The following is a 24,937-nucleotide window of genomic DNA, read 5'->3' as shown; positions in this document are numbered from 1 at the left end:
CAACCTAGGACCTCCCGTCTCTAGGCCTGACTCTCAATCCACTGAGCTACCCAGCTACTGCTTCTTTCCCTCTTTATATTCTAGTCATTCACCCATTCTGAATTTATCTTGCTGTAGGGTATGAGATTTTGATCCAAACCAATTCTTGCCCATATTGTTTTCCAAATTTCCCAGCAGTTTTTGTCAAATAGTGGATTTTTTCCCAAAAGTTGGGCTCTTTGGGTTTATCATACACTGTCTTGCTGATGTCACTTACCCCAAGTCTATTCCACTGATCCTCCCTTATGTCCCTTAGCCAGTACCAAACCGTTTTGATGACTACTGCTTTAGAGTACAGTTTAACATCTGGTACTGCTAGGCCTCCTTCCTTCACATTTTTTTCATTATTTCCCTTGATATTCTTGATCTTTTGTTATTCAAAATGAAATTTGCTATAGTTTTTCCTAATTCAATAAAAAAGTTTTTTGGTAGTTTGAAAGGTATGGCGCTAAATAGGTAAATTAATTTGGGTAGAATGGTCATTTTTATTATGTTAGCTCATCCTACCCATGAGCAATCAATAGTTTTCCAATTGTTCATATCTAGTTTTAAATGTTTGGAAAGTGTTTTGTAGTTGTTTTTGTATAATTGCTGTGTTTGTTTTGGTAGATAGATTCCTAAGTATTTTATATTACCTAGGGTGATTTTAAATGGTGTTTCTCTTTCTACCTCTTGCTGCTGTGATGTGTTGGAAATATGTAGAAATGCTGATGATTTATGTGCATTTATTTTGTATCCTGCAACTTTGCTAAAGTTGTTGATTATTTCTAGAAGCTTCTTAGTTGATTCTCTAGGATTTTTTTAAGTATACCATCATATCATCTGCAAAGAGTGATAGCTTAGTCTCCTCATTGCCTATTTTGATACCTTTAATTTCTTTTTCTTCTCCAATTGCTACTGCTACTGTTTCTAGTACTATGTTGAATAATAGAGGTGATAATGGGCATCCTTATTTTACCCCTGATCTTATTGGGAAGGCTTCTAATTTATCCCCATTGCATATGATGTTTGTTGATGGTTTTAGGTATATACTGTTTATTATTTTTAGGAAAGGTCCTTCTATTTCTATACTTTTCAGTGTTTTCAATAGGAATGGATGCTGTATTTTGTCAAAGGCTTTTTCAGCATCTATTGAGATAATCATGTAATTTTTGTTGCTTAGATTGTTGATATGGTCAATTATGTGGATGATTTTCCTAATGTTGAACCATGCTTGCATTCCTTGTATAAATCCCACCTGATCATGGTGGATGATCTTCTTAATTACTTGCTGGAGTCTCTTTGTTAATATTCTATTTAAAATTTCTCTGTTTTTTTATCTACCTGACATTGGAATCAGTACCATATTTGTGTCATAAAAGGAATTTGGTAGGACTCCTTCTTTGCTCATTATATCAAATAATTTGTGTAGTATTGGGATTAGTTGCTCTTTGAATGTCTGATAGAATTCACTTGTGAATCCATCAGGCCCTGGCGATTTTATCTTAGGGAGTTCTTTGATGGCTTGTTCAATTTCTTTTTCTGATATGGGATTATTTAGGTATTCTATTTCTTCTGCTGTTAATCTAGGCAATTTGTATTTTTTGTAAATATTCATCCATATCTCCTAGATTGCTATATTTATTGCCATATAATTGGGCAAAATAGTTTTTAATTATTGCCTTAATTTCCCCTTCATTAGAGGTGAGGTCTCCCTTTTCATCTTTGATACTGTCAATTTGTTTTCTTCTTTCCTTTTTTTATTAGATTGACTAGTACTTTGTCTATTTTATCTGTTTTTTCAAAATACCAGCTTCTAGTCTTATTTATTAATTCAATAGTTCTTTTACTTTCGATTTTATGAATTTCTCCCTTGATTTTTAGTATTTCTAATTTAGTTTTCATCTGGGCATTTTTAATTTGCTCACTTACTAATTTTTTAAGTTGCATGCCCAATTCATTAATCTCTGCCTTCCCTACCTAATTAGTTAATATATGCACTCAAGGATATAAATTTCCCCCTGAGTACTGCCTTGGCTGCATCCCACAGAGTTTGGTAGGATGTCTCATCATTGTCATTCTCTTCAATGAAATTGTTGATTGTTTCTATTATTTCTTCTTTGACAAATTGGTTTTGGAGAATCATATTATTTAATTTTCAATTAGTTTTTGATTTGCCTTCCAGGTGCCCTTACTAATTATTATTTTTATTGCATTATGACCTGAGAAGGTTACATTTATTATTTCTGCTCTTTTGCATTTGTTTGCAATGTTTCTATGCCCTATTACGTGGTCAATCTTTGTGAATGTACCATGTGCAGCTGAAAAGAATGTGTACTCCTTTTTGTCCCTATTGATTTTTCTCCACATATCAATTAAATCTAATTTTTCTAGGACTTCATTCACCTCTCTTACCTCTTTCTTATTTATTTTTTGGTTTGATTTATCTAGATCTGAAAGGGGAATATTTAGATCTCCCACTAGTATGGTTTTACTATTTATTTCCTTCTTGAAATCTGCCAGTTTCTCCTTTATGAATCTGGTTGCTGTGCCATTTGGTGCACACATATTGAGCAATGTTATATCCTCATTGTCTATACTGCCTTTAATCAGGATATAATGACCTTCCCTGTCTTTTTTAATCACATCAATTTTTACTTTGGCTTTGTCAGAAATCCTAATTGCCACTCCTGCCTTCTTTTTCTCATTTCATGCCCAAAGGATTTTGCTCAAATCCTTTACCTTAAACTTGTGTATGTCCAACATCCTCATATGTGTTTCTTGTAGACAACATATGTTAGGATTTTGGTTTCTAATCCACTCTGCTATTTGCTTCCGTTTTATGAGAGAGTTCTTCCTATTCACATTCAGAGTTATAATTATCAGTTATTTATTCACCGACATTTTGGTATCCTCTCCTAGTTCTACATCTTCTTCTTACAGTATTTCCTTTTAAACCAGTGGTTTGCTTTATGCCAGGAACCCTTGTCCCCTACCTTGATTTACTACCCTTTCTACCCCTTCCCTTATTATTCCCCTCTATTTATTTTTAAGGCCTAACGAATTCCCTCCCTCTTCTTCTCTCCTCCCTTTTTTGACCTCCCCACTCCCCTGTTCCCCTTGGTTTTTCCCTTCTGACTTTCTCAGTAGGGTTGGATAGAGTTTTATATCCCAAAGGATGAAGCTAATCTTCCCTTTCAGGGTTAATTACACTGATAGTAAAGTTTAACTTAAGACCCCCCAAGAAGCTAAAGAACTCACGGACTCTGAACACAGACCCTGAGCCCAGGCACAGGTGAAGGGGCTGACACAGGTGCGGGCTAAGGCGTGGACTAAGGCACAGACTAAAGCGAGGACTAAGGGGCCGATTCTGAGTGCAGGAGAGGACCTTGAGTGGGGACCCAGTGCAGAGAGGTGCTTGACTGCTGAAGCAGCTCCTTCAGACTGTTAAAGGAGCTGCAGGCAGAAGAATGAGGAAGGAGACCACCAGGAGGCTTGTAGGAGAACAACTAGACCTGAGATCTCATGAGTCTAAAGAGAGCAGACAGATTCGAACATAAAGCTGAGAGGGCACTCAGCTTACAATGGCAAGCCAGAATCATCAGGAAAACCAGAAGAGAAAGATGAAGAAGAAAAAACCTTTAACACTTGACAACTTTTACACAGAAAAAATCCAGACAACATAGGAAACTGCAGAGGAGAACAAACAAGTAACCATATCCATATCTTCCGAAAGCAATGAAAACGGGTCACAAGGTCTTGAAGAATTCAAATCTGAGATCATGAGAAAGATGGAAGAGATCTGGCAGCAAAATAATAGTTTAAAAGGCAAAATTTCACAATTGGAAAGTGAGGCAAGTAAATCAAAGACCAGAAATGACCAGATTGAAAAGGAAAACCAAAAGATTGTAGTTGAAAACCAGTCTCTAAAGGCTAGAATTGGGCAATTAGAAAAAGATGCCCCCAAATCAAAAGAATTAATAAGCAAATTGGAGACTAAAATCAAATAGCTGGAAAACAGGTCAGACCAAACTGAAAAGGAAAACCAAAAGCTTATAGCAGAAAACCAGTCTCTAAAGACAAGAATTGGGCAAGTGGAAGCCAATGATATATCAAGACAGCAAGATCAAATAAAACAAAGTCAAAAGACTGATAAAATAGAAGGAAACATGGAATATCTCAATGAGAAATTGACAGATCAAGAAAAGACGTCTAGAAAAGACAATTTGAGAAGCATTGGTCTTCCTGAAAAAGCAGAAATTAATAGACATTTGGACTCCATATTAAAAAAATTATTCAGCAAAACTGCCTTGAACTTCTACAACAAGAGGGCAATATAGACATTGAAAGGATCCATAGATCTCCCTCTACACTAAACCCTGAAAATATAACCCCCAGGAATAAAATAGCCAAATTCAAGAGCTTCCAAGTAAAAGAAAAAATTTTACAAGAAGTGTTGTGTGCAGATGCAAAGCATGGAATCCCTGCAAAGGTACAGGGAGAGCCTCACCCAGAATTCGAGGGGATCCCCCTGGAGAATTTTGGGTGAGGGGCAGTTGAGAAGGGTTGAAGGCAGTTTATTTGTGGGATTGGATGTGAGCAGACACTCTGCTTGTTTCTCCTGACTTGGGGTTTCTCCTGAGGAACCATTGTAGCATAAGCTAGTGATTTCTACTCATAGGGTTAGCCTATTTGTTATTACTATTCTTCATTAATTTAATTATATAATTACTTAGTGATTAGAGAGTAAGATATTTATCTATAGCAAGAGAGCCAGTTTTAGTTAAGTTTCCTCCCCTCCAGTGAGGAGGGAAGAAGGGGCATCAATTTAATAATTCAGGGTCACCTTTTCTTTATCCTAAAACCTTCATTAACTTCTCTAATTTTCCTTGTTAATTCCTAATATAATTTTTTACCTTCAAATCTGTGCCTGATATTTATTTGGGAAGATACTTACAATTCAGTCTGTACATTTGGGTTGAATCCTGTTGGCTGCCAGTTTAAGATCTCCTCTGTCCTCAATAGTTAGGTAAATAATTTCTATATATCTCCTCTAACTGACCTAAGAGGAATATAAATTTAAGAAAGAAACATTATTGGGGGTTTCAGCCATAACAGAAACTCACCAGAAGAATCCTATTCCTGTCTTCATTACCAACTGAAGCAGAAGAAGTTAGAGGGGGAGGGGTTTGAGAATCAGGAGTGTTTTACCCCCTCCTTTCCTCACTGTAGCCTGTCAATCTCTGGCTCTTGACTTAAAGACCTATTTGACCCTGACACAATTATCTGCTTCTCCAAACTATCTGTTATTATCATCATAACAGAAGCCAGAAAGAGACAATTCAGATATCAAGGAGAACCAATCAGGATTACACAGGAGCTGGCAGCCTCCACACTAAAAGACCACAAGGCTTGGATTATGATATTCAGAAAGGCAAGAGAATTGGTTTTACAACCAAGGATCACGTACCCATCAAAACTGACTATATTCTTCCAGAGGAAAGTTTGGGCATTCAACAAGATAGAAAATTTCCAAGCATTTGCACAGAAAAGACCAGGAGTAAATGGAAAGTTTGATATCCAACCACAAAAATCAAGAGAAACATGAAAAGGTAAATAAGAAACAGAAGTGAAAATAAGAAAACTCATATTTTTTTAAATTTGCCTCTTTAAGGGCTTCAATATGATCTAATTATTGGTACTCCTTTGTGGAGAAATGTTATGTATAATTCTCTTTAGTGAACTCTGTTCACCATTATAGCATTCACTATTATAATAATTAGAAGAATTATTCATAGGGAGAGGTTGGAATACTAAATGATCTAAGATGATATGGGTGGTAGAGAAAGAGGGGGGTAAATAGTAGAGGACACCAAGAGAATCTTGAAGGAATAAGAAAAATAGGATATTCTATTACACACAAAGAGAGCATGGGAAGGGGAAGGGTTGAATACTATTATAAGAAGGAGAGGAAGAGAGCATCAAGAGGTAATATTTAAACCTTATTCTCAGTGGAATTAACCCTCAGAGGGAAGAATAGCTATATCCATTGAGATATAAAACTCTATCTAACCCTACTGAGAAAGTCAGAAGGGATAAACCAAGGTGAGCAGGGGAGTGGGGAGGTCAAAAAAGGGAGGGGAGAAGAAGAGGGAGGGAATACATTAGGCCTTAAAAATAAAAATAGGGGAATAATAAAGGAGGGGTAAAAAGGGAATTAAATCAAGGGAGGGGACAAGGGTTACTGGCTTAAAGCAAACCACTGGTTTAAAAGGAAATAGTGTAAGAAAAAGGGATAGAACTAGGGGAGGATACCAAAATGTTGGCGAATACATAACTGATAATTATAACTCTGAATGTGAATGGGATGAACTCACTCATAAAACAGAAGCAAATAGCAGAGTGGATTAGAAACCAAAATCCTAACATATGTTGTCTACAAGAAACACATATGAGGCGGGTGGACATACACAGGTTTAAAATAAAGGGCTGCGGCAAAATCTTTTGGGATTCAAATGAGAAAAAAAAGGCAGGAGTGGCTATTCTGATTTCTGACAAAGCTAAAGTAAAAATAGATATGATTGAAAAAGACAGGGAAGGTAATTACATCCTGATAAAAGGCAGTATAGACAATGAGGCAATAACATTGATCAATATGTAGGCAACAAATGGCATAGCATCCAAATTCATAAAGGAAAAACTGGCAGATATCAAGAAGGAAATACATAATAAAACCATACTAGTGGAAGATCTAAACATTGCTCTTTCAGATCGAGATAAATCAAACCAAAAAATAAATAAGAAAGAGGTAAAAGAGGTGAATGAGGCCCTAGAAAAATTAGATTTAATAGATATGTGGAGAAAAATAAATAGGGACAAGAAGGAATACACCTTCTTTTCAGCTGCACATGATACATTCACAAAGATTGACCATGTAATAGGGCATAGAAACATTGCAAACAAATGCAAAAGAACAGAAAAAATAAATGTAACCTTCTCAGGTCATAATGCAATAAAAATAATAATTAGTAAGGGCACCTGGACAGGAAAATCAAAAACTAATTGGAAATTATATAATATGATTTTCCAAAACCAATTTGTCAAAGAAGAAATCATAGAAACAATCAACAATTTCATTGAAGAGAATGACAATGATGAGACAGCCTACCAAACTCTGTGGGAAACATCCTAGGCAGTACTCAGGAGGAAATTTATATCCTTGAGTGCATATATTAACTAATTAGGTAGGGAAGGCAGAGATTAATGAATTGGGCATGCAACTTAAAAAATTAGAAAGCGAGCAAATTAAAAATCCCCAGATGAAAACTAAATTAGAAATACTAAAAATCAAGGGAGAAATTAATAAAATCGAAAGTAAAAGAACTATTGAATTAATAAATAAGACTAGATGCTGGTATTTTGAAAATAGATAAAATAGACAAAGTACTAATCAATCTAAAAAAAAAGGAAAGAAGAAAACCAAACTGACAGTATCAAAGATGAAAAGGGAGACCTCATCCCTAATGAAGGGGAAATTAAGGCAATCATTAAAAACTATTTCACCCAATTATAAGCAACAAATATAACAATTTAGGAGATATGGATGAATATTTACAAAATTATAAATTGCCTAGATTAACGGCAGAAGAAATAGAATACCTAAATAATCCCATATCAGCAAAAGAAATTAAACAAGCCATCAAAGTATTCCCTAAGAAAAAATCACCAGGGCCTGATGGAATTCTATCAGGCATTCAAAGAGCAACTAATCCCAATACTATACAAATTATTTGATATAATAAGCAAAGAAGGAGTCCTACCAAATTCCTTTAATGACACAAATATGGTACTGATTCCAAAGCCAGGTAGATCAAAAACAGAGAAAGAAAACTACAGACCAATCTCCCTAATGACCATAGATGCAAAAATCTTAAATAGAATACTAGCAAAGAGACTCCAGCAAGGAATCAAGAGGATCTTCCACCATAATCAGGTGGGATTTATACAAGGAATGCAAGGTTGGTTCAATATTAGGAAAACCATCCAAATAATTGACCATATCAACAGTCTAACAAACAAAAATTGCATGATTATCTCAATAGATGCTGAAAAAGCCTTTGACAAAATACAGCATCCATTCCTATTGAAAACACTGGAAAGTATAGGAATAGAAGGACCTTTCCTAAAAACAATAAACAGTATATACCTAAAACCATCAACAAGCATCATATGTAATGGGGATAAATTAGAAGCCTTCCCAATAAGATCAGGAGTAAAACAAGGATGCCCATTATCTCCTCTATTATTTAACATTGTACTAGAAACACTAGCAGTAGCAATTAGAGAAGAAAAAGAAATTGAGGGTATTAAAATAGGCAATGAGGAGACTAAGCTATCACTCTTTGCAGATGGTATGATGGTATACTTAAAAAAATCCTAGAGAATAAACTAAGAAGCTTGTAGAAATAATCAACAACTTTAGCAAAGTTGCAGGATACAAAATAAATGCACATAAATAATCAGCATTTCTATATTTTTCCAACACATTAGAGCAGCAAGAGGTAGAAAGAGAAACACCATTTAAAATCACCCTAGATAATATAAAATACTTAGGAATCTATCTACCAAAACAAACACAGCAATTATACAAAAACAACTACAAAACACTTTCCAAACATTTAAAACTAGATATGAACAATTGGAAAACTATTGATTGCTCATGGGTAGGATGAGCTAACGTAAAAAATGACCATTCTCCCCAAATTAATTTACCTATTTAGCGCCATATCTATCAAACTACCAAAAAACTTTTTCACTGAATTAGGAAAAACTATAACAAAGTTCATTTGGAATAACAAAAGATCAAGAATATCAAGGGAAATAATGAAAAAAATGTGAAGGAAGGGGGCCTAGCTCTACCAGATATTAAACTATATTATAAAGCAGCAGTCATCAAAATGGTATGGTACTGGCTAAGAGACAGAAGTGAGGATCAGTGGAATAGACTCGGGGTAAGTGACATCAGCAAGACAGTATATGATAAACCCAAAGAGCCCAATTTTTGGGAAAACAATCCACTATTTGACAAAAACTGTTGGGAAATTTGGAAAACAATATTGGAGAGATTAGGTTTAGATCAACATCTCAGATCCTACACCAAGAGAAATTCAGAATGGGTGAATGACTTGAATATAAAGAGGGAAACTATAAATAAGTTAAGTGAACACGGAATAGTATACCTGTCAGATCTCTGGGAAAGGAAAGATTTTAAAACCAAGCAAGAGTTAGAGAAAATTACAAAATGTAAAATAAATTATTTTCATTATATAAAACTAAAAAGCTTTTGTACAATCCAAAGCAATGTAGCCAAGATCTGAAGGGACACAACAAATTGGGAAAAAATCTTTATAACAAAAAACTCTGACAGGAGTCTAATTACTCAAATATACAAGGAGTTAAAGCAATTGTATAAAAAATCAAGCCATTCCCCAATTGATAAATGGGCAAGAGACATGAAAAGGTAATTTTCAGGCAAAGAAATCAAAAGTATCAATAAGCACATGAGAAAGTGTTCCAAATCTCTAATAATTAGAGAAATGCAAATCAAAACAACTCTGAGGTATCACCTCACACCTAGCAGATTGGCTAAAATGAAAGAAGGGGAGAGTAATGAGTGTTGGAGGGGATGTGGCCCAATTGGAACATTAATGCATTGCTGGTGGAGTTGTGAACTGATCCAACTATTCTTGATGGCAATTTGGAACTATTTTCAAAAGGCTATAAAGGAATACCTGCCCTTTGATCCAGCCATACCAATGTTGGGTTTGTCCCCCAAAGAGATTATAGATAAATAGACTTGCATGAAAATATTTATAGCCTCGTTTTTTGTGGTGGCAAAACACTGGAAAATGAGGGTATGTCCTTCAATTGGGGAATGGCTGAACAAACTGTGGTATATGCGGGTGATGGAATACTATTGTGCTAAAAGGAATAATAAACTGGAGAAATTCCATGTGAATTGGAAAGACCTCCTGGAATTGATGCACAGTGAAAGGAGCAGAGCCAGAAGAATATTGTACACAGAGACTGATATACTGTGGTAAAATAGAATGTAATGGACATCTGTACTAGCAGCAATGTAATGACCCAGGACAATTCTGATGGACTTATGGTAAAGAACGCTACCCAAATGCTTGAATACATGTGTTGATGAAGACATGATTGGGGATCGAAAGTACCACACCAATGCAACTATCAACAATTTGGAAATAGGTCTTGATTAATGACACATGTTAAAACCAGTGGAAATGCATATCTGCCAGGGGAGGGTGGATGTCGGGGGATGAAGGGGAAATTAAGAGCATAAATCATGTAACCATGTTAACTTTTCTAAAATATAAATATTAATAAATGTTTAAAAAATGGAAAAAAATCCACCTGTATTCTTCATCCTCTTGGGGTCTTAAGTCTTGCTGCTCTCAGGAGCATGCCCTGGTGACCCCAGGTAGCTGCCTAGGACTTAATCTGTGCTCCAAACTTGCTCTAACTCTTGTGAGCTGGCTTTGGCACTGTAGTTGGTGTGGGGTGCAGGAATGGGTTGCTCAGCTCTCATTTTAGTGAGAGCTGTTTCACCCTTTTATAGCATGGAAATGCCCCGATTCCACATACCTCCAATGCTGCACCCTGTTGTGGGGTCCCTTCGTTCCTCTAGATTTGTTTTTATGTCTTCTTGAGGAGTCCTGTATGTTTCAGTTAGGAGAGGTTAAGCAGCTGCTTTTACTCTGCCGCCATCTTAACCAGGAAGTCCAAACTATATCACTTGCTTATTTTAGAAAGAGCAGAACCTTATATGGTTTTGTTCTATATATAAGGAACAAAAAACGAACTCTGTGTATTGTTTTCTTCCTTCTCCATGCAATATGATGCATTGAGTCCTGTCTGTGAAGGGATAGGGATAGGGACCTGACCTATGATTTCCAAAGTATAGACAACTCTCAGGTAAATGAACTCCCTCTGCAAATGAAGGTCTGCCTCTTATTTCCAGCTTGGACTCTTAGAACAATGGCATCAAACTCAGATAGAAGCAGAGGCCACTAACCCATAAATAAAGATAAAATTATAAGTCTGGTACAAAATAATGACTTTTGCATAATGCATGAAGATGATATTATTAGCTGGTCATTACCCTTAAAGTATATAAGCATTGAGTATTTTTTTCTAGTTGTGGGCCACATATTGACTTAAAAAGCCACATATTATGATAGTGATTTTTATCGTATTTTTATTTATTTTGACAAATATTTCCCAATTATTTTAATCTGGTCAGGTCCTAATCAGGAATGTTATTGCTTCCATATATCCACATCTGGGTGTTTGGCACCTCTTAATGACTTGCCCAGGGACACATAGCCAATAAGTTTTTGGGGGTGAACTTGAACCCTATTAATACTTCCTGGTTTCAAAGTCAGCTTTTATCAGATTGCCTCTATGGACTCTTGGAAGCAACAGAAAAATTATAGTTACCTTGAAAAGCTTATTACCACCTCTAGACTGCATCTTTGTCTAGCTATGGCTTTTATGCCAATTTAGTCAGGAAGTTTGGACTGATGCAGTCTCATTATTTCTAATAATTACAAATAAAGTGCTTTGTCAAAAGGCATGTTGGTCTGATGCCTATTCAGAGAAGCTCTCTCCTCTTGAGAATAGGTGATTACTCAAATGGGACTACCCTGTATTTCCACAGTGTGCTGAGTCGACAGCCAAGTCTCACATGAGTCCTTCCTGACTAGAGAGAAAAATAAATTGGAAATCGAACTAAATTTCTTTTCAATGAAAATCAAGGAAAGGTACCTGTAGGAAGTTCAACCAGTGACCTGATTGGCAGAAAATATTGAATGGTAGTTGGATTGACCAGCGTCATTTTTCATTTCTATGTGCTTGCTTCTTTGCTTATTTATTAATCTATGATTCTCTTTTGTTTTATATCTTTCTATATGTTGTGCTTATCCCTATGGTATAGAGGCATTTCACCCAATATGCTATTTCAGCATGAAACAAATATAATGCATCTCTGCACCTTTTCTCATTGTCTTCTAGATAGCCAAAGCTAGTGACAAGTGTACATTTCCCCAAATCTAATGAAAGTCACATGAAGACAGAATGTCACAGTGTTAGCTGTCTGCTGTCCAACTTTCTGGGCTTTTACGTGTTGATAAAGTGGCCTGTTACTTCCACAAGGCTACAGCTCACAGTTCTAAGGCCTTGACCATGTACCATCTGATTATGTGGCTGGTGAATTTTCAGCAAGTCGTGGTTATTTGAATGTTTCACAAAGAAGTCATACCTTGTTATACAAGCTGCAGTAAATCAGTGGGAGTGGGGAAAGGGCATTTTACCCTCCCATCAATGTACAAAAGAAAAGAGGGGAAAGAATGCTTTTCTTCTGCATTCTGAGGGCTATAACAAGGTCAAGGAAAATGTTGGAGAGTGAGTATACAGTATACCTGTTCAATGCTTAGGAGCTCGAGAGGTTTACCTAGGGATAATATGGCAATATGGAATAGTGGAAAGAGTCTGCCTCAGAGTCAGATCTAAGATGTATGTCTGACCCATATTGGCCATGGAGCCTTGGGCAAACTGCTTAAGCTCTCAGTGAACTAGGCATCCCTCAGTGGTCATACCTTGAACAATGGTAATAAATTTGCCCTGGCAGAAGGAGTTTCTCTCTTAGAAGTTCCCAAATCTGTAAAATTATAGATCTGGTACAAAATAATGGCTTTTGATTAATCCTCAAAGATGAAATTATTAGTCAATATCCTTAAAGTATATATGCATTGAGTTTTTTCCCTAGTTTTAGAAATGGATTTGTACCACTTTCTTTTACCTGGTTCCCTTGTTTGCCAACTGGCTTCCATTTTTTATATGACCAATAGATTTGAGGAGCAATCTATAGCTGTGAAACAGGAAGAAGCTTTTTGCTCCTTATGCAAAGTGAAGTCTTAAGACTTGCTATTACAGTATAAATGAATCATAAATTAGAAAAAGGTCAGTTAGGCAACTAGGCATTCAAGGTCAGTCAATCAGCAAGCATTTCTTAAGTGCCTAGTATTAGCAGACACTGCTATTTTGGTTTTTATCTTGGGATCTTATAGGGAACAACTGTCACATAATTGGTCTGTGAATTGGCTGGAGAGGCTAAACAATATGCCACCTTGTTGGCAGGCATTCCTCTTTGTCTCATGCCCTACCCATTTTTTTAATTTCCATAGTCCATGAAAGAGCTTAGAGAAGACTAGAAGAAGCTTAAAGGACATTTTTTTCAGCCTCTTCATTTTACAGATGAGCAAAATGAGGCTCAGAGAAAGTAACTGACTGGTCCAAAGTCATACAGAGCTGGAATTTGAACACCAGGCCTGACTAAAGAAAGGATTCACCATCCTTCCCATTATATAATATTGATTATTACTCATATATTAATTTTGTTTTTCTGTTTTAATTTCTTAACCAAGGGTCAGCTTCTTTTAGTCAATAAACATTTGTTAAATTTTCTTTTGTGGAAGGATACTATGCCAAGTGTTAGGAATACAAACAAACAAACCAAAAAAAAAAAAAAAGAAAGAAAAAAGTCTCTGAACTTTTAAAAGCTTATAATCTAAAGGGAGAGACAGTCATGAAAATATCTAGGTAAATACAAAATATAGATATCATTTCACATCACAAGGGCTAAAGGTGCTGTTACCTTACAATCTGGAAAATCCATGTAAATTTTTTAGCCCTCCATACAAAAGAAAAAGTCTGAATTCTTTCTTTATCTTTTAGGAGGTGTTTATAATACCTTATATGCATTTATAAATTACTAAACTTTTTCAGTTAGCTCTACATTTCTAGCCTTTATTTGTCATCTGCTAGCTTTCCCTTTTTTTTATTTTGCAAACTTTAACTTTTTCCCTTATTTTAACTTTAAAAAAGAGGTTGTGTATATTTATGTGTATGAAAGATAAAATATGTTGATATTATGCAATACTATGCATATATTTTATGCATTTCTGAGTTTATAACCTTTTTCCCTGTCATCTGCTTGCCTTCATGTGTCAACAGCAGCTTCCACAAAACTCAAAAAATTCTGATTTAATTCCTTATGCTGACCCATGATATATCAAAACTATGATGACAAAGATCTCATTGTGGAGGGATACCTATATATACTGAGTAGATAGTTATCTCACTAGCAGAAAGGCACTAGGATCAGGGAGGCCTGGGAAATGCCTTCTGTGAAAGGTTGGTTTTGAGTTGAATCTTGATGAAAACCATGGTTTTTAAAAGAGTGAGGAAAGGAGAGAGAATATCCCAAACATGTGTGATAACCTGTACAAAGGAGATGGAGTACCCTATGGATGCAAAGGACAGCTAATAGGCCAGTGTGGTTAGATGGGGGAGTTCCCAGAGGGCAATAAAATATTAAAACATTGGAAAGGGAGGAAAGGTCTGCCTTATAAAAGAATTTAAATGACAAATAAAGAACTTAATATTTTATCTTGTAGGTAATAGAAGGTTCCCAGAATTTATGGAGGTAGGGGAGAAAAAGAGGGCATGGGTGATATAATCAACCCTATGTTTTAGGAAAGTCATTTTGGCAGTTGTATGGACTAGAATCAGGGAAGCATGAAACCTCCATGATAATCCCCTCCAACTAATTTTAAAATAATGCCACAAAATGAATACAGGAGTGAAAGAAACAACAAGGAGACAGAGTGAAGCAACTTTGAAGAGGAGGCTATTGTGATGGTTCAAATGAGAGACAATGAGTGCCTGAGCTAGAGTGATAGCTCTATGGAGGGAAGAAAACATTTGAAAGATATATGAAAGTGGAAATGACACACTAGTAGTGTTAAGACTGACACAGACCAAGAATTGTTTTAATATATGTAGAGTAAGAGTTAGGATCTCAAAATCTAGTACAAGGAAGTATAGAACCCATGGCAGTTAGAAGAGAACAAATAGATGGAGGAGTAACTAGAGTAGCAGCACTGTTTCACTACAAAAATCTACTCTGACCACAATTAAAATATCACCACAAAATGAATAAAGAAGTGAAAGAACCAACAACAAGGAGATAGAGTGAAACAACTTTCAAGAAAAGAAAAACCCAAAAGGTAGATAAAGACCATATGGGAAACTGAGGTGAGAGGGGAGCAGAGCTAGCAGGAGGCATAGCAGGGAATGAAGGGCAAGCCAAAAGTAAATCACAACACCCCACCCCACATCTGCTATCACAGGTTCTGAACATAAGATCTAACTAACAATCAGACCCCGAGATCCTGTCTGGACAAATAGATGTCCAAGCCAATCCACACCCCTTGAAATTTCAAACCTGTGGAGAAATTCTGACCCCCAGGACAATCTGGGCTGACTGGGGCTGATCCATATAGGCCCAGAGTAAAGCCAGGAATCCCAGTCTCATCTTGGGATGAGGACATAATCCATGTTTTGAGGTGAGGACACAGTTCTAAAGGGGAGCCCCTTGGATCTTTTTGCCCAAAACTAAGGATGGAGCTCCAAGACAGGGCAATCAAGGGCATGCCTGATTCAATCAAGAATACCCTGAGATAAAAAACTTGAGCCTAAGCCTGGGACTAGAATTTGTACAGCCCTTGACATGATCAAGTTCAGATGGATATCAAAAGCTTACACCCAAACCTGAGGAAAGTCTTTAACTATCAGCATCTCAAGGGTCAATTGAATCTGCAGAGAGGGAGGGAAATCTCAGAGCAGACAAAACCAAAGTAGAAATTGAACTGATTATAAAAAAAATGAGAAAGGAAATTGCATTTTGCTAAAAGGTACTATTAACAATGAAGTAAAACCATCACTAAACATCTATGCAACAAATGGTATAGCTTCTATATTTCTAAAGGAGAAACTGGAGGAGCTCAAGGAGGAAATAGATAGTAAGACCATACTAGAGGAGGATCTCAATATGCTCCTTTCTGAACTAGATAAATTAAACCAAAAAATAAATAAGAAAGAAGTAAGGAAAGTAAATGAAATCCTAGAAAAATGAGTTAATAGATATCTGGAGAAAACTGAACAGGGATTAAAAGGAATATATCTTCTTAGCTGTACATGGTACATACACAAAGATTGACCATGTACTAGGGGATAGAAATATTGCAAACAAATGCAGAAAAGCAGAAATAATAAATTCTATTTTTTCAGATCAAAATGGAGTAAAATTATACCTAATAAGGGTCCATGGAAAGGAAAATCTAAAATTAATTCGAAACTAAATGATCTAATTGTTCAAAACTGAGAGGTCAAGGGAGAAATAATAGAAACAATTAGAGCCTTCATTAAAGAGAATGACTACAAGGAGACATCATATCAAAACCTATGGGTTACAGCCAAAGCAATACTCAGGGAAAAAAGTATATTGCTGAGTGCCTATATCAACAAATTAGAGAGGAAGGAGATCAATGAATTGGGCTTGCAACTTAAAAAATTAGAAAAATAACAAATTGAAAATCTCCAGATAAAAACTAAATTGGAAATCCTAAAAATTAAAGGAGAAATTAGTAATATTGAAAGTAAAAGAGTTATTGAACTAATAAATGAAAAGGAGCTGGTACTTTTAAAGAAATATAATCAATAAAGTACTAGTTAATCTAATAAAAAAGAAAGAAGAGCATCAAATCCAAGATGAAAAGGATGATCTCACCACTAAAGAAGAAATTAAAGCAATTATTAAGAACTATTTTGTTCAATTATGTGGCAATAAATGTGACAATATAGGTGAAATGGGTGAATATTTGCAGAAATAAAAATTGCCTAGATTAACAAAAGAGAAAATTGAATATTTAAATAATCCCCTCTCAGAAAAAGAAACCAAACAAGTGATTAAGGAATTTCCTAAGAAAAAATCCCCAGGGCCAGATGGATTCACTAGTGAAAGAAAACTAATCCAAATATTATACAAATTTTTTGACAAAATAAGCAAAGAAGGTGTTTTACCAAATTACTTTTATGACAAAAATAAGATACTGATTTCAAAGCCAGGAAGACCAAAAACCAAGAAAGAAAACTACAGACCAATTTCCTCAATGAATATAGATGCAAAAATCTTAACTAAAATACTAGCGAAACAACTACAGCAAGTTATCATGAGGTTTATACATTATGGCAACAAGGAGACATCATATCAAAACCTATGGGTTACTGGGGGCAGCAGGGTAGCTCAGTGGATTGAGAGTCAGGCCTAGAGACGGGAGGTCCTAGGTTCAAATCTGGCCTCAGACACTACCCAGCTATGTGACCCTGGGCAAGTCACTTGACCCCCATTGCCCACCCTTACCACTCTTCCACCTAGGAGCCAATACACAGAAGTTAAAGGTTTAAAAACAAACAAACAAACAAACAAAACAACCTATAGGTTACAGCCAAAACAATACTTAGGGGAAAAAGTGATCAGGTGAGATTTATACCAGAAATGCAAGGATGGTTTAATATTAGGAAAACCACTCACGTATTGACCATATCAATAATCAAACTAACAGAAATCACATGATTTTCTCAATAGATGCAGAAAAAGCTTTTGACAAAAATACAATACCCATTCCTATTGAAAACACTAGAAAGTATCAGAATAGAAGGACCATTCCTCAAAATAATAAAGAGTATATTTAAAACTATCAGCAAGTATCTTATGCAAAGGGGACAAGTTAGAAGCCTTCCCAATGAGATCAGAAGTAAAGCCAGGATGTTCAATATCACATCTATTGTTTAATATTGTTCTAGAAACAATAGCTATAGAAATTAGAGAAGAGAAAGATATTGAAGGGGTTAAAGTATGCAATGAGGAAACTAAACTATCACTCTTTGCAGATGACATTATGGTATACTTAAAGTACTCCAGAAAATCAACTAAAAGACTAGTTAAATAATTAACAATTTTAGCAAAGTTGCAAGCTATATGATAAACCCACATAAATCACCAGCATTTCTATATATTTCCAACAAAACTCAGCAATAGGAGTTAGAAAGAGAAATTTCATTTAAAATCACTCTAGACCAGTGATGGGCAAACTTTTTTAAAGAGGTGGCCAAAGGAAAGGAAATGCTCATCTGTCAGTCTGTTTCTAAGGCAACTCTTTTGAAGTTTCATTGTATTGAATCCTACTCATTGTATTCGTCAGATTAGGAATAATGTCACATAGCCAGATAGAACATTTCAGGGGGCCACATCTGGTCTGCTGGCCATAGTTTGCCCATCACTGCTCTAGACAATATAAAATATTTAGGAATCTATCTGCCAAGACAAATACAGGAATTATATGAACACAACTACAAAACACTTTTCACCCAAATAAAACTAGATCTAAACAATTGGAAAAATATTAATTGCTTCTGGGTAGGATGAGCTAATATAATATAAATGACAATCCTACCCAAATTAATCTATTTATTCAGTGCCATACCTTTCAAACTACCAAAAAACTTTTTTATAGAATTAGAAAAAATTGTAACAAAGTTCATCTGGAAGAACAAAAGATTAAGAATATCAAGGGAAATAATGAAAAAAGAAAGTGAAGGATGGAGGCCTAGCAGGACCAGATTTTAAATTGTACTATAAAGCAGTGGTCATCAAAACAATATGCTACTGGAAGCAGTAAGTTTTGCCACCACAGGAAGCTTGGGCAAATGGCAGATAAAAGTGGCTGAATGCTTAGGAGGAAAAATAAAACCAGAATTCCATAGTAATTTTTTGTAGACCTGAATCTGATGTGGATTATTTCAGAAGATTGTACATGAAACTTGGTAAAGCATGGTGGCTGATGATGAGATTGGAAGTTTCCTGCCTATTAAAAGGACTATTCGTGTCCTGGATGTTAATAATCAGTCCTTTAGAGAACAAGAGGAGCCAAGCAACAAAAGAGTTCGATCTCTGGCTCGAGTCTCATCTTTGGCAAATTTAATCTCTCCTGTGAGAAATGGAGCAGTCAAACGTTTTGGTCAAACCATACAGTCATTTACACTTCGTGGAGACAACAGATCTCCTGCTTGTGCCCAGAAATCATTTAATAGGGCTATTGTCCCAACTCCTTCTAAAAGCAGAAACAGTGTACGATTGTCAGAGATGTTAGATATCAACATGAAAGAATCTTTAACCACCAAAGAAATCAAATGTCAAGAGGCAATATATGAAATGCTCCGAGGAGAACAGGATTTAATTGAGGATCTTAAGCTTGCCAGAAAGGCCTACCGTGATCCCATGTTGAAGTTATCTATCATGTCTGAGGAAGAACTCACACATATATTTGGAGATTTAGATGCTTACATACCTCTGCATGAAGATCTGTTGGCAAGATTAGGAGAAGCAACAAAGCCAGATGGGACAGTGGAGCAAATTGGTCATATTCTTGTGAATTGGTTGCCAGGTTTAAATGCTTATAGAGGATACTGCAGTAACCAGCTTGCAGCTAAAGCTCTTCTTGATCAGAAAAAACAAGATGCAAGAGTTCAAGATTTCCTTCAGCGTTGTCTTGAGTCTCCTTTCAGTAGGAAGTTAGACCTCTGGAGCTTCCTGGACATTCCTCGAAGTCACCTAGTCAAATACCCCTTGCTATCAAAAGAAATCCTCCGACATACACCCAAAGACCACACTGATATAAAACCTCTAGAAGAAGCTCTATTGGTAATACAAGGAGTACTCTCTGATATCAACTTGAAGAAAGGAGAATCAGAATGCCAATATTATATTGACAAACTGGAATATCTGGATGACAAAGAGAAGGATCCTAGGATTGATGCTAACAAGGTGTTGCTTTGCCATGGAGAACTGAAGAATAAAAATGGACATAAACTCTATATTTTCTTGTTTCAAGATATCCTTGTCTTGACTCGTCCTGTTAGACGCAATGAACACCACTCTTACCAAGTATACCGTCAGCCTATTCTTGTTCAGGAGCTGGTTTTAGAGCACCTACAGGATGGTGATGTGAGAATGGAAGGTTCCTTTAGAGGTGCTTTTAGCAACTCAGACAAAGCTAAAAATATCTTCAGAGTTCGTTTCCGGGACCCTTCTCCAGGGCAGTCCCATACTTTACAAGCTAATGATGTGTTCCATAAGCAACAGTGGTTCAATTGTATCTGAACTGCCATTGCCCCCTTTCATCAAACCACCAGTCCAACAGAGTTTAAGGGTTTGTCGGAGCTCAATAAGAGGTGTGAAAAGAACAACCCCTTTGGCATCACACATCAAAACCCAAAGGAAGTCATCAACACTTTCTGGTCTCATTCCTCTGGAAGTAGATGAAAATTCCCCTGAATGTATTCCCAGCATAGCTATAAATGAAAGCTCCACAGGTATATACAGAATACAATCTGGGTCCCAAAAAGCCCAAGAGAAGGCCCAACTGAATGATAAAAGGAAAGAGACTTTGGTATAAAGAGAATCCATGTAGCAACTGAAGAAAAGACTGTTTATAAATGTGTATATATTTTTTTCATGTAATGCAAACATGCTAAAGTTACTTTGTCCTGATGTGTTGGTTTTTTAATGGCAGCTACTAATCACTCTGTTAAACTATGGTCTGTTTTTTAAAGAATATAAAATTTATATTTTCTTAATTTGTCCTATAAGTTGGCCATTTTTAAAGCTTAGCACAATTAGATGGGAAATCTAAAAGGCAGATTGTTCATAAGTTCTGATCTACTCTGTTTTTTTTCTCTTTTCAAATATTTTTCCTAATTATAATCAAAAACAATTTTTACCATTTATTTTTTAAAATGTTAAGTTCTAAATTCTCCCCCTTCTTTCTTCCTTCTTTTCCCATCTTAGTGAGAAAGCAAGAAATTTGATATAGCTTATACATGTACAATCATGCAAAACATTTCCATATTAGTCATATTGTGAAAGAAAACACAGACCAAGGAAAAAACTCAAGAAAAATAAAGTTTAAAAATCTACCATGGCTTCCTGATACCATACCTGATACCTGATATTTGAAATGTCAGCAAAATTAAATAATTTTGCAAATGCAAATATTTTACCAATATTTTCCCCAAAACTTTACAGCTGAATTTTTCTCAAAATTAAATGTTAACATGAGCTTTTAAAATCTGCATGGTATATATGTATTTTAAAATGTGTATTGAAATAGTTCTTTGGAAAACAGACCATAGAATTCAGTAGTTTCCATTTTAACAGCTGGAACTTTTTTTTTAATTGTACTTTTTAATTTTTCCTTTGCCTAACCTGCCAATTATTTACTTTTCTTATTGTAAAGTATAGTATTAAGGATTTTCTTATTTTTTTATTTTAATGGTTTTTCAAGTTAACATTTATTTAAAGTATTTGATCTTCCTTCTCGTAAAATGTGTATATTTGTGTGTGTATACATATATATGTTTTAAGATAATTTTAGCCATAGTTTCTTGAGCCAGTAAGACAAGTGGCATCTTTTAAATGTAGCATTTTGGGAGGTGGTAAACCCACATAAAAGGGCTTGAGAATGCTCTATACTAGTGAAAAAGGGCACACAGTGTAATGTCCAGTGATGAACAGTTTAGTGCAAAAATGAAGGAAGGAGGAGGTCAGGTTGACTTTTAATAAGCTCCAAAAAGGAAAAAGAGTAGTGGTTTTGTCTTAAAGTAAAATAGCTGGTCTCTGCAGAATGTGAGAGAAGAAAGTATCAAGGACAAACCAAAGGGATATAAAGCATGTTGAAGAGGACTAGACGGAATTGAACTTTATTTGTTTATTTTTTTTTTTATTTTTATTTTTTTTAAACCCTTGTACTTCGGTGTATTGTCTCATAGGTGGAAGATTGGTAAGGGTAGGCAATGGGGGTCAAGTGACTTGCCCAGGGTCACACAGCTGGGAAGTGGCTGAGGCCGGGTTTGAACCTAGGACCTCCTGTCTCTAGGCCTGACTCTCACCTCACTGAGCTACCCAGCTGCCCCCTTGAACTTTATTTGAAAGATGTTAAGAACAGTGAATAAAAAATGAATATGGGAAAAGAAATGGCATGAAGAAAATGAAATCTTGATAAAGTTGGCTAGGAGTAAAACTTTGTGAGGTCTTCCCAAAATGTTTTCAGGATTCAGAAAAAGTCTTTAGAGTTTTGTTTTCCATCTGCTAAAAGCACACACACAAGTACAGTGTAGCCCCATAGTGACTAAAAATTTAATCACAGCTTATATACTCTACAGTGGAAAGGAGAATCGGAAAAGTATTTAAATACATGAAACTAAATGGAGGGGTGTCTGTATAAATGAATTATACTATTAAAAAAACACAACCCCCCCAAAAAAAAACAATATGCTACTGATACAGAAGCAAGGATCAATGGAATAAACTAGAAGTAAATTACTTCAGGAAGCTAGTGTTTGATAAACCAAAAAGGCCTTAGCTTTTGGGACAAGAACTCACTATTTGACAAAAACTGCTGGGAAAATTGGAAAACAGTATGGGAAAAATTAAGTTTAGATCAACATCTTACTCCCTATTCCAAGATAAATTCAAAATGGGTCAAATATAAAGAATGAAATCATAAATAAATTAGGTGAACACGGAATAGTATGCCTTTCAGATCTGTGGGAAAAGAAGCAATTTAAAATTAAGTAAGAGATAGAGAACATTGCAAAATGTAAAATTTATAACTTTAATTATATCAAATTAAAAAGGTTTTGTACAAACAAAACCAATGCAACCAAAATTAGAAGGAAAGTGTAATAAGGAAATAATAAGGTAGGCTAATGGAGGCTTATATTAGGCTAGTATTTGAGGGCTTGAGTGGTATCAAGTTGAGTCTTTTAGGCAGGGAGGCTATCTCTTTAGTACGATTTGGGTCAGCCAGAGATTGTGTGAGCCTGGCTGAAATGTTTTTAGCCAGCCTCCCTGCTGTCTCTAAAGCTCCCTTGAGGGGAGGAGTAAAAAGCCCCTCCCTTCTGGAGAGAAGCTCCTAGCCTATAGGAAGTGAAAGCTGGTTCACTTCCTGACCAAGATGGATGCCTGGTTTAGCCCTCAGGAAATAAAGGAAAGTTATTCTTTTCCTCTTCAGCCTTGTCCCTAAATGTTGGTATAATAAATCACCAGAAGCTCTTTGAATAAAGGCCAAAGGGCTTTATTAAAGCCAAGGGTAAGCTGAGGGAGGAGGGTTAGGGTATGGAACTGTTGTTAGGGTTGAAGCCAGTGCTGGGTGGGGTCATAGAAGGTAGAAGTCAGGCTGAGGGAGCCAGCCCTCAGCCAAGGATAAATTTCACTGCCCTGATGTAATAGGGTCTGGCAGATTACTAAATGAGGTGATGGCTTGGTTTAATGTTGTCTCTGCCTGCCTTTAGAAACTAGTTCCCATGATCTCCACCCCCCAAAATTCCCTCCTCCCAGAGTCCAATGGGGAGATCAGGGATAGCAGGATGTCAAGGGAGAGGCCAAAGGAAATCAGCTAAAAGCCAAAAGCCAAAGCCAAAAGCCCCACAGTTGGTTCTCCAGGAATATTTCTAGTCCCAGCTCTAACGGTTTTTGCCCGTGAGACCACTGGTCAGGCTGGGTCAACATTCCGATTTCCAACTGTCAGGGTTGCTTCAGTTGGTTTTGCAAATGCAAGAGATTCTTGCAGCAACCCTGCATTACAAAAGCAACAAAATGGGAGAAAAATTTTCTACCAAAACTCCCCAACAAAGCATCCATTTCCCAAATATATAAGGAACTAAGTCAAATTTGCAAAAACTCAAGCCATTCCCCAAATCAACAAATGGTCAAGGGACATGAATAAGCAGTTTTCACATGATGAAATCAAAACTATCAATAAACACATGAAAAAGTGTTTTAAATCCTTCCTGATTAGAGAAATGCAAATCAAAACAACTCTGAAGTACCACCTCACACATAGCAGGCTGGCCAACATGACAGCAAAGGAAAATAATAAATATTGGAGGGGATGTGGCAAAATTAGGACACTAATACAGTGCTGGTTGAGTTGTGAATCGGTCCAGCCATTCTGGAGTACAATTTGGAACTATGTGCAAAGGGCTTTAAAAGAATGCCTACCCTTTGACCCAGCCAAACCACTTCTAAGTTTGTACCCCAAAGAGATAATAAGGAAAAAAGACTTGTACAAAAATATTTTTAGTCATGCTCTTTATGGTGGCAAAAATTTGTAAAATGATAGGGTGTCTATCAATTGGGGAATGACTGAATAAACTGTGGTATCTGATAGTGATGGAATATTACTATGCTAAAATGAATAATGAACTGGAGGAATTCCATGTGAACTGGAAAGACCTCCAAGAAGTGATGCAGAGTGAAACAAACAGAACAAGGAGAACATTGTACAAAGAGACTGATACATTATAGCACAATCGAATGTAACAGACTTTTCCACAAGCAACAATGCAATGACCCAGGAAAATCCAGAGGAACTTATGAGAAAGAACTTATCCATATCCAGAGAAAGAACTGTCTGAACAGAAATGCAGAAGCAAAACATATGATCAATCACATAGCTCGATAATAATATGATTACGATTTTAATGTTAAAAGATCACTGTTCTGCAAATACAAATAACATGGAAATAGGTTTTGAACAATGACACATGTTTAAACCATTGGAACTGCTTGTCAGCTTCGGAAGTGGGGAGGAAAGAGTAGAGGTGGGGGCAATCATGAATGCTGTAACCATGAAAAAATATTCTAAATAAAAAAAGGAGAAAAAAAAGAAGAGAACAAATAAATCAAGTCACATTTATTGAGTGGCAATACATGATAAGGGCAGTCGAGGAAAATGGAAACAAGTCTACAGGGCGTGCCAAGCAGAATTGGGCATATTAAAACTGGCAAAAATCTGGTGAGTTTTCATGGGGTTTTTATCTGAGTCTAATAGGACCATCTATTGAGATGAGAGAGGAAGAAATCCCAGACCAG

General features: G+C 36.1%; 1 protein-coding gene across 1 annotated transcript; it reads left to right on the top strand.

Moving 5' to 3' along the window:
* The first annotated feature begins 18,835 nt into the window (after positions 1-18,835).
* LOC123251949 (neuroepithelial cell-transforming gene 1 protein-like) lies at positions 18,836-20,459 on the top strand. The gene is given in 2 exon segments (XM_044681288.1): positions 18,836-20,251; positions 20,253-20,459. Coding segments are annotated over 2 exon segments (1,623 nt in total).
* Positions 20,460-24,937: the final 4,478 nt, after the last annotated feature.

Source organism: Gracilinanus agilis, chromosome 6, assembly GCF_016433145.1.
Source record: "Gracilinanus agilis isolate LMUSP501 chromosome 6, AgileGrace, whole genome shotgun sequence".
NCBI classification, from domain to species: domain Eukaryota; kingdom Metazoa; phylum Chordata; class Mammalia; order Didelphimorphia; family Didelphidae; genus Gracilinanus; species Gracilinanus agilis.
Note: the sequence above shows the minus strand (reverse complement) of the source record. Positions and strands in the feature narration are given on the sequence as shown.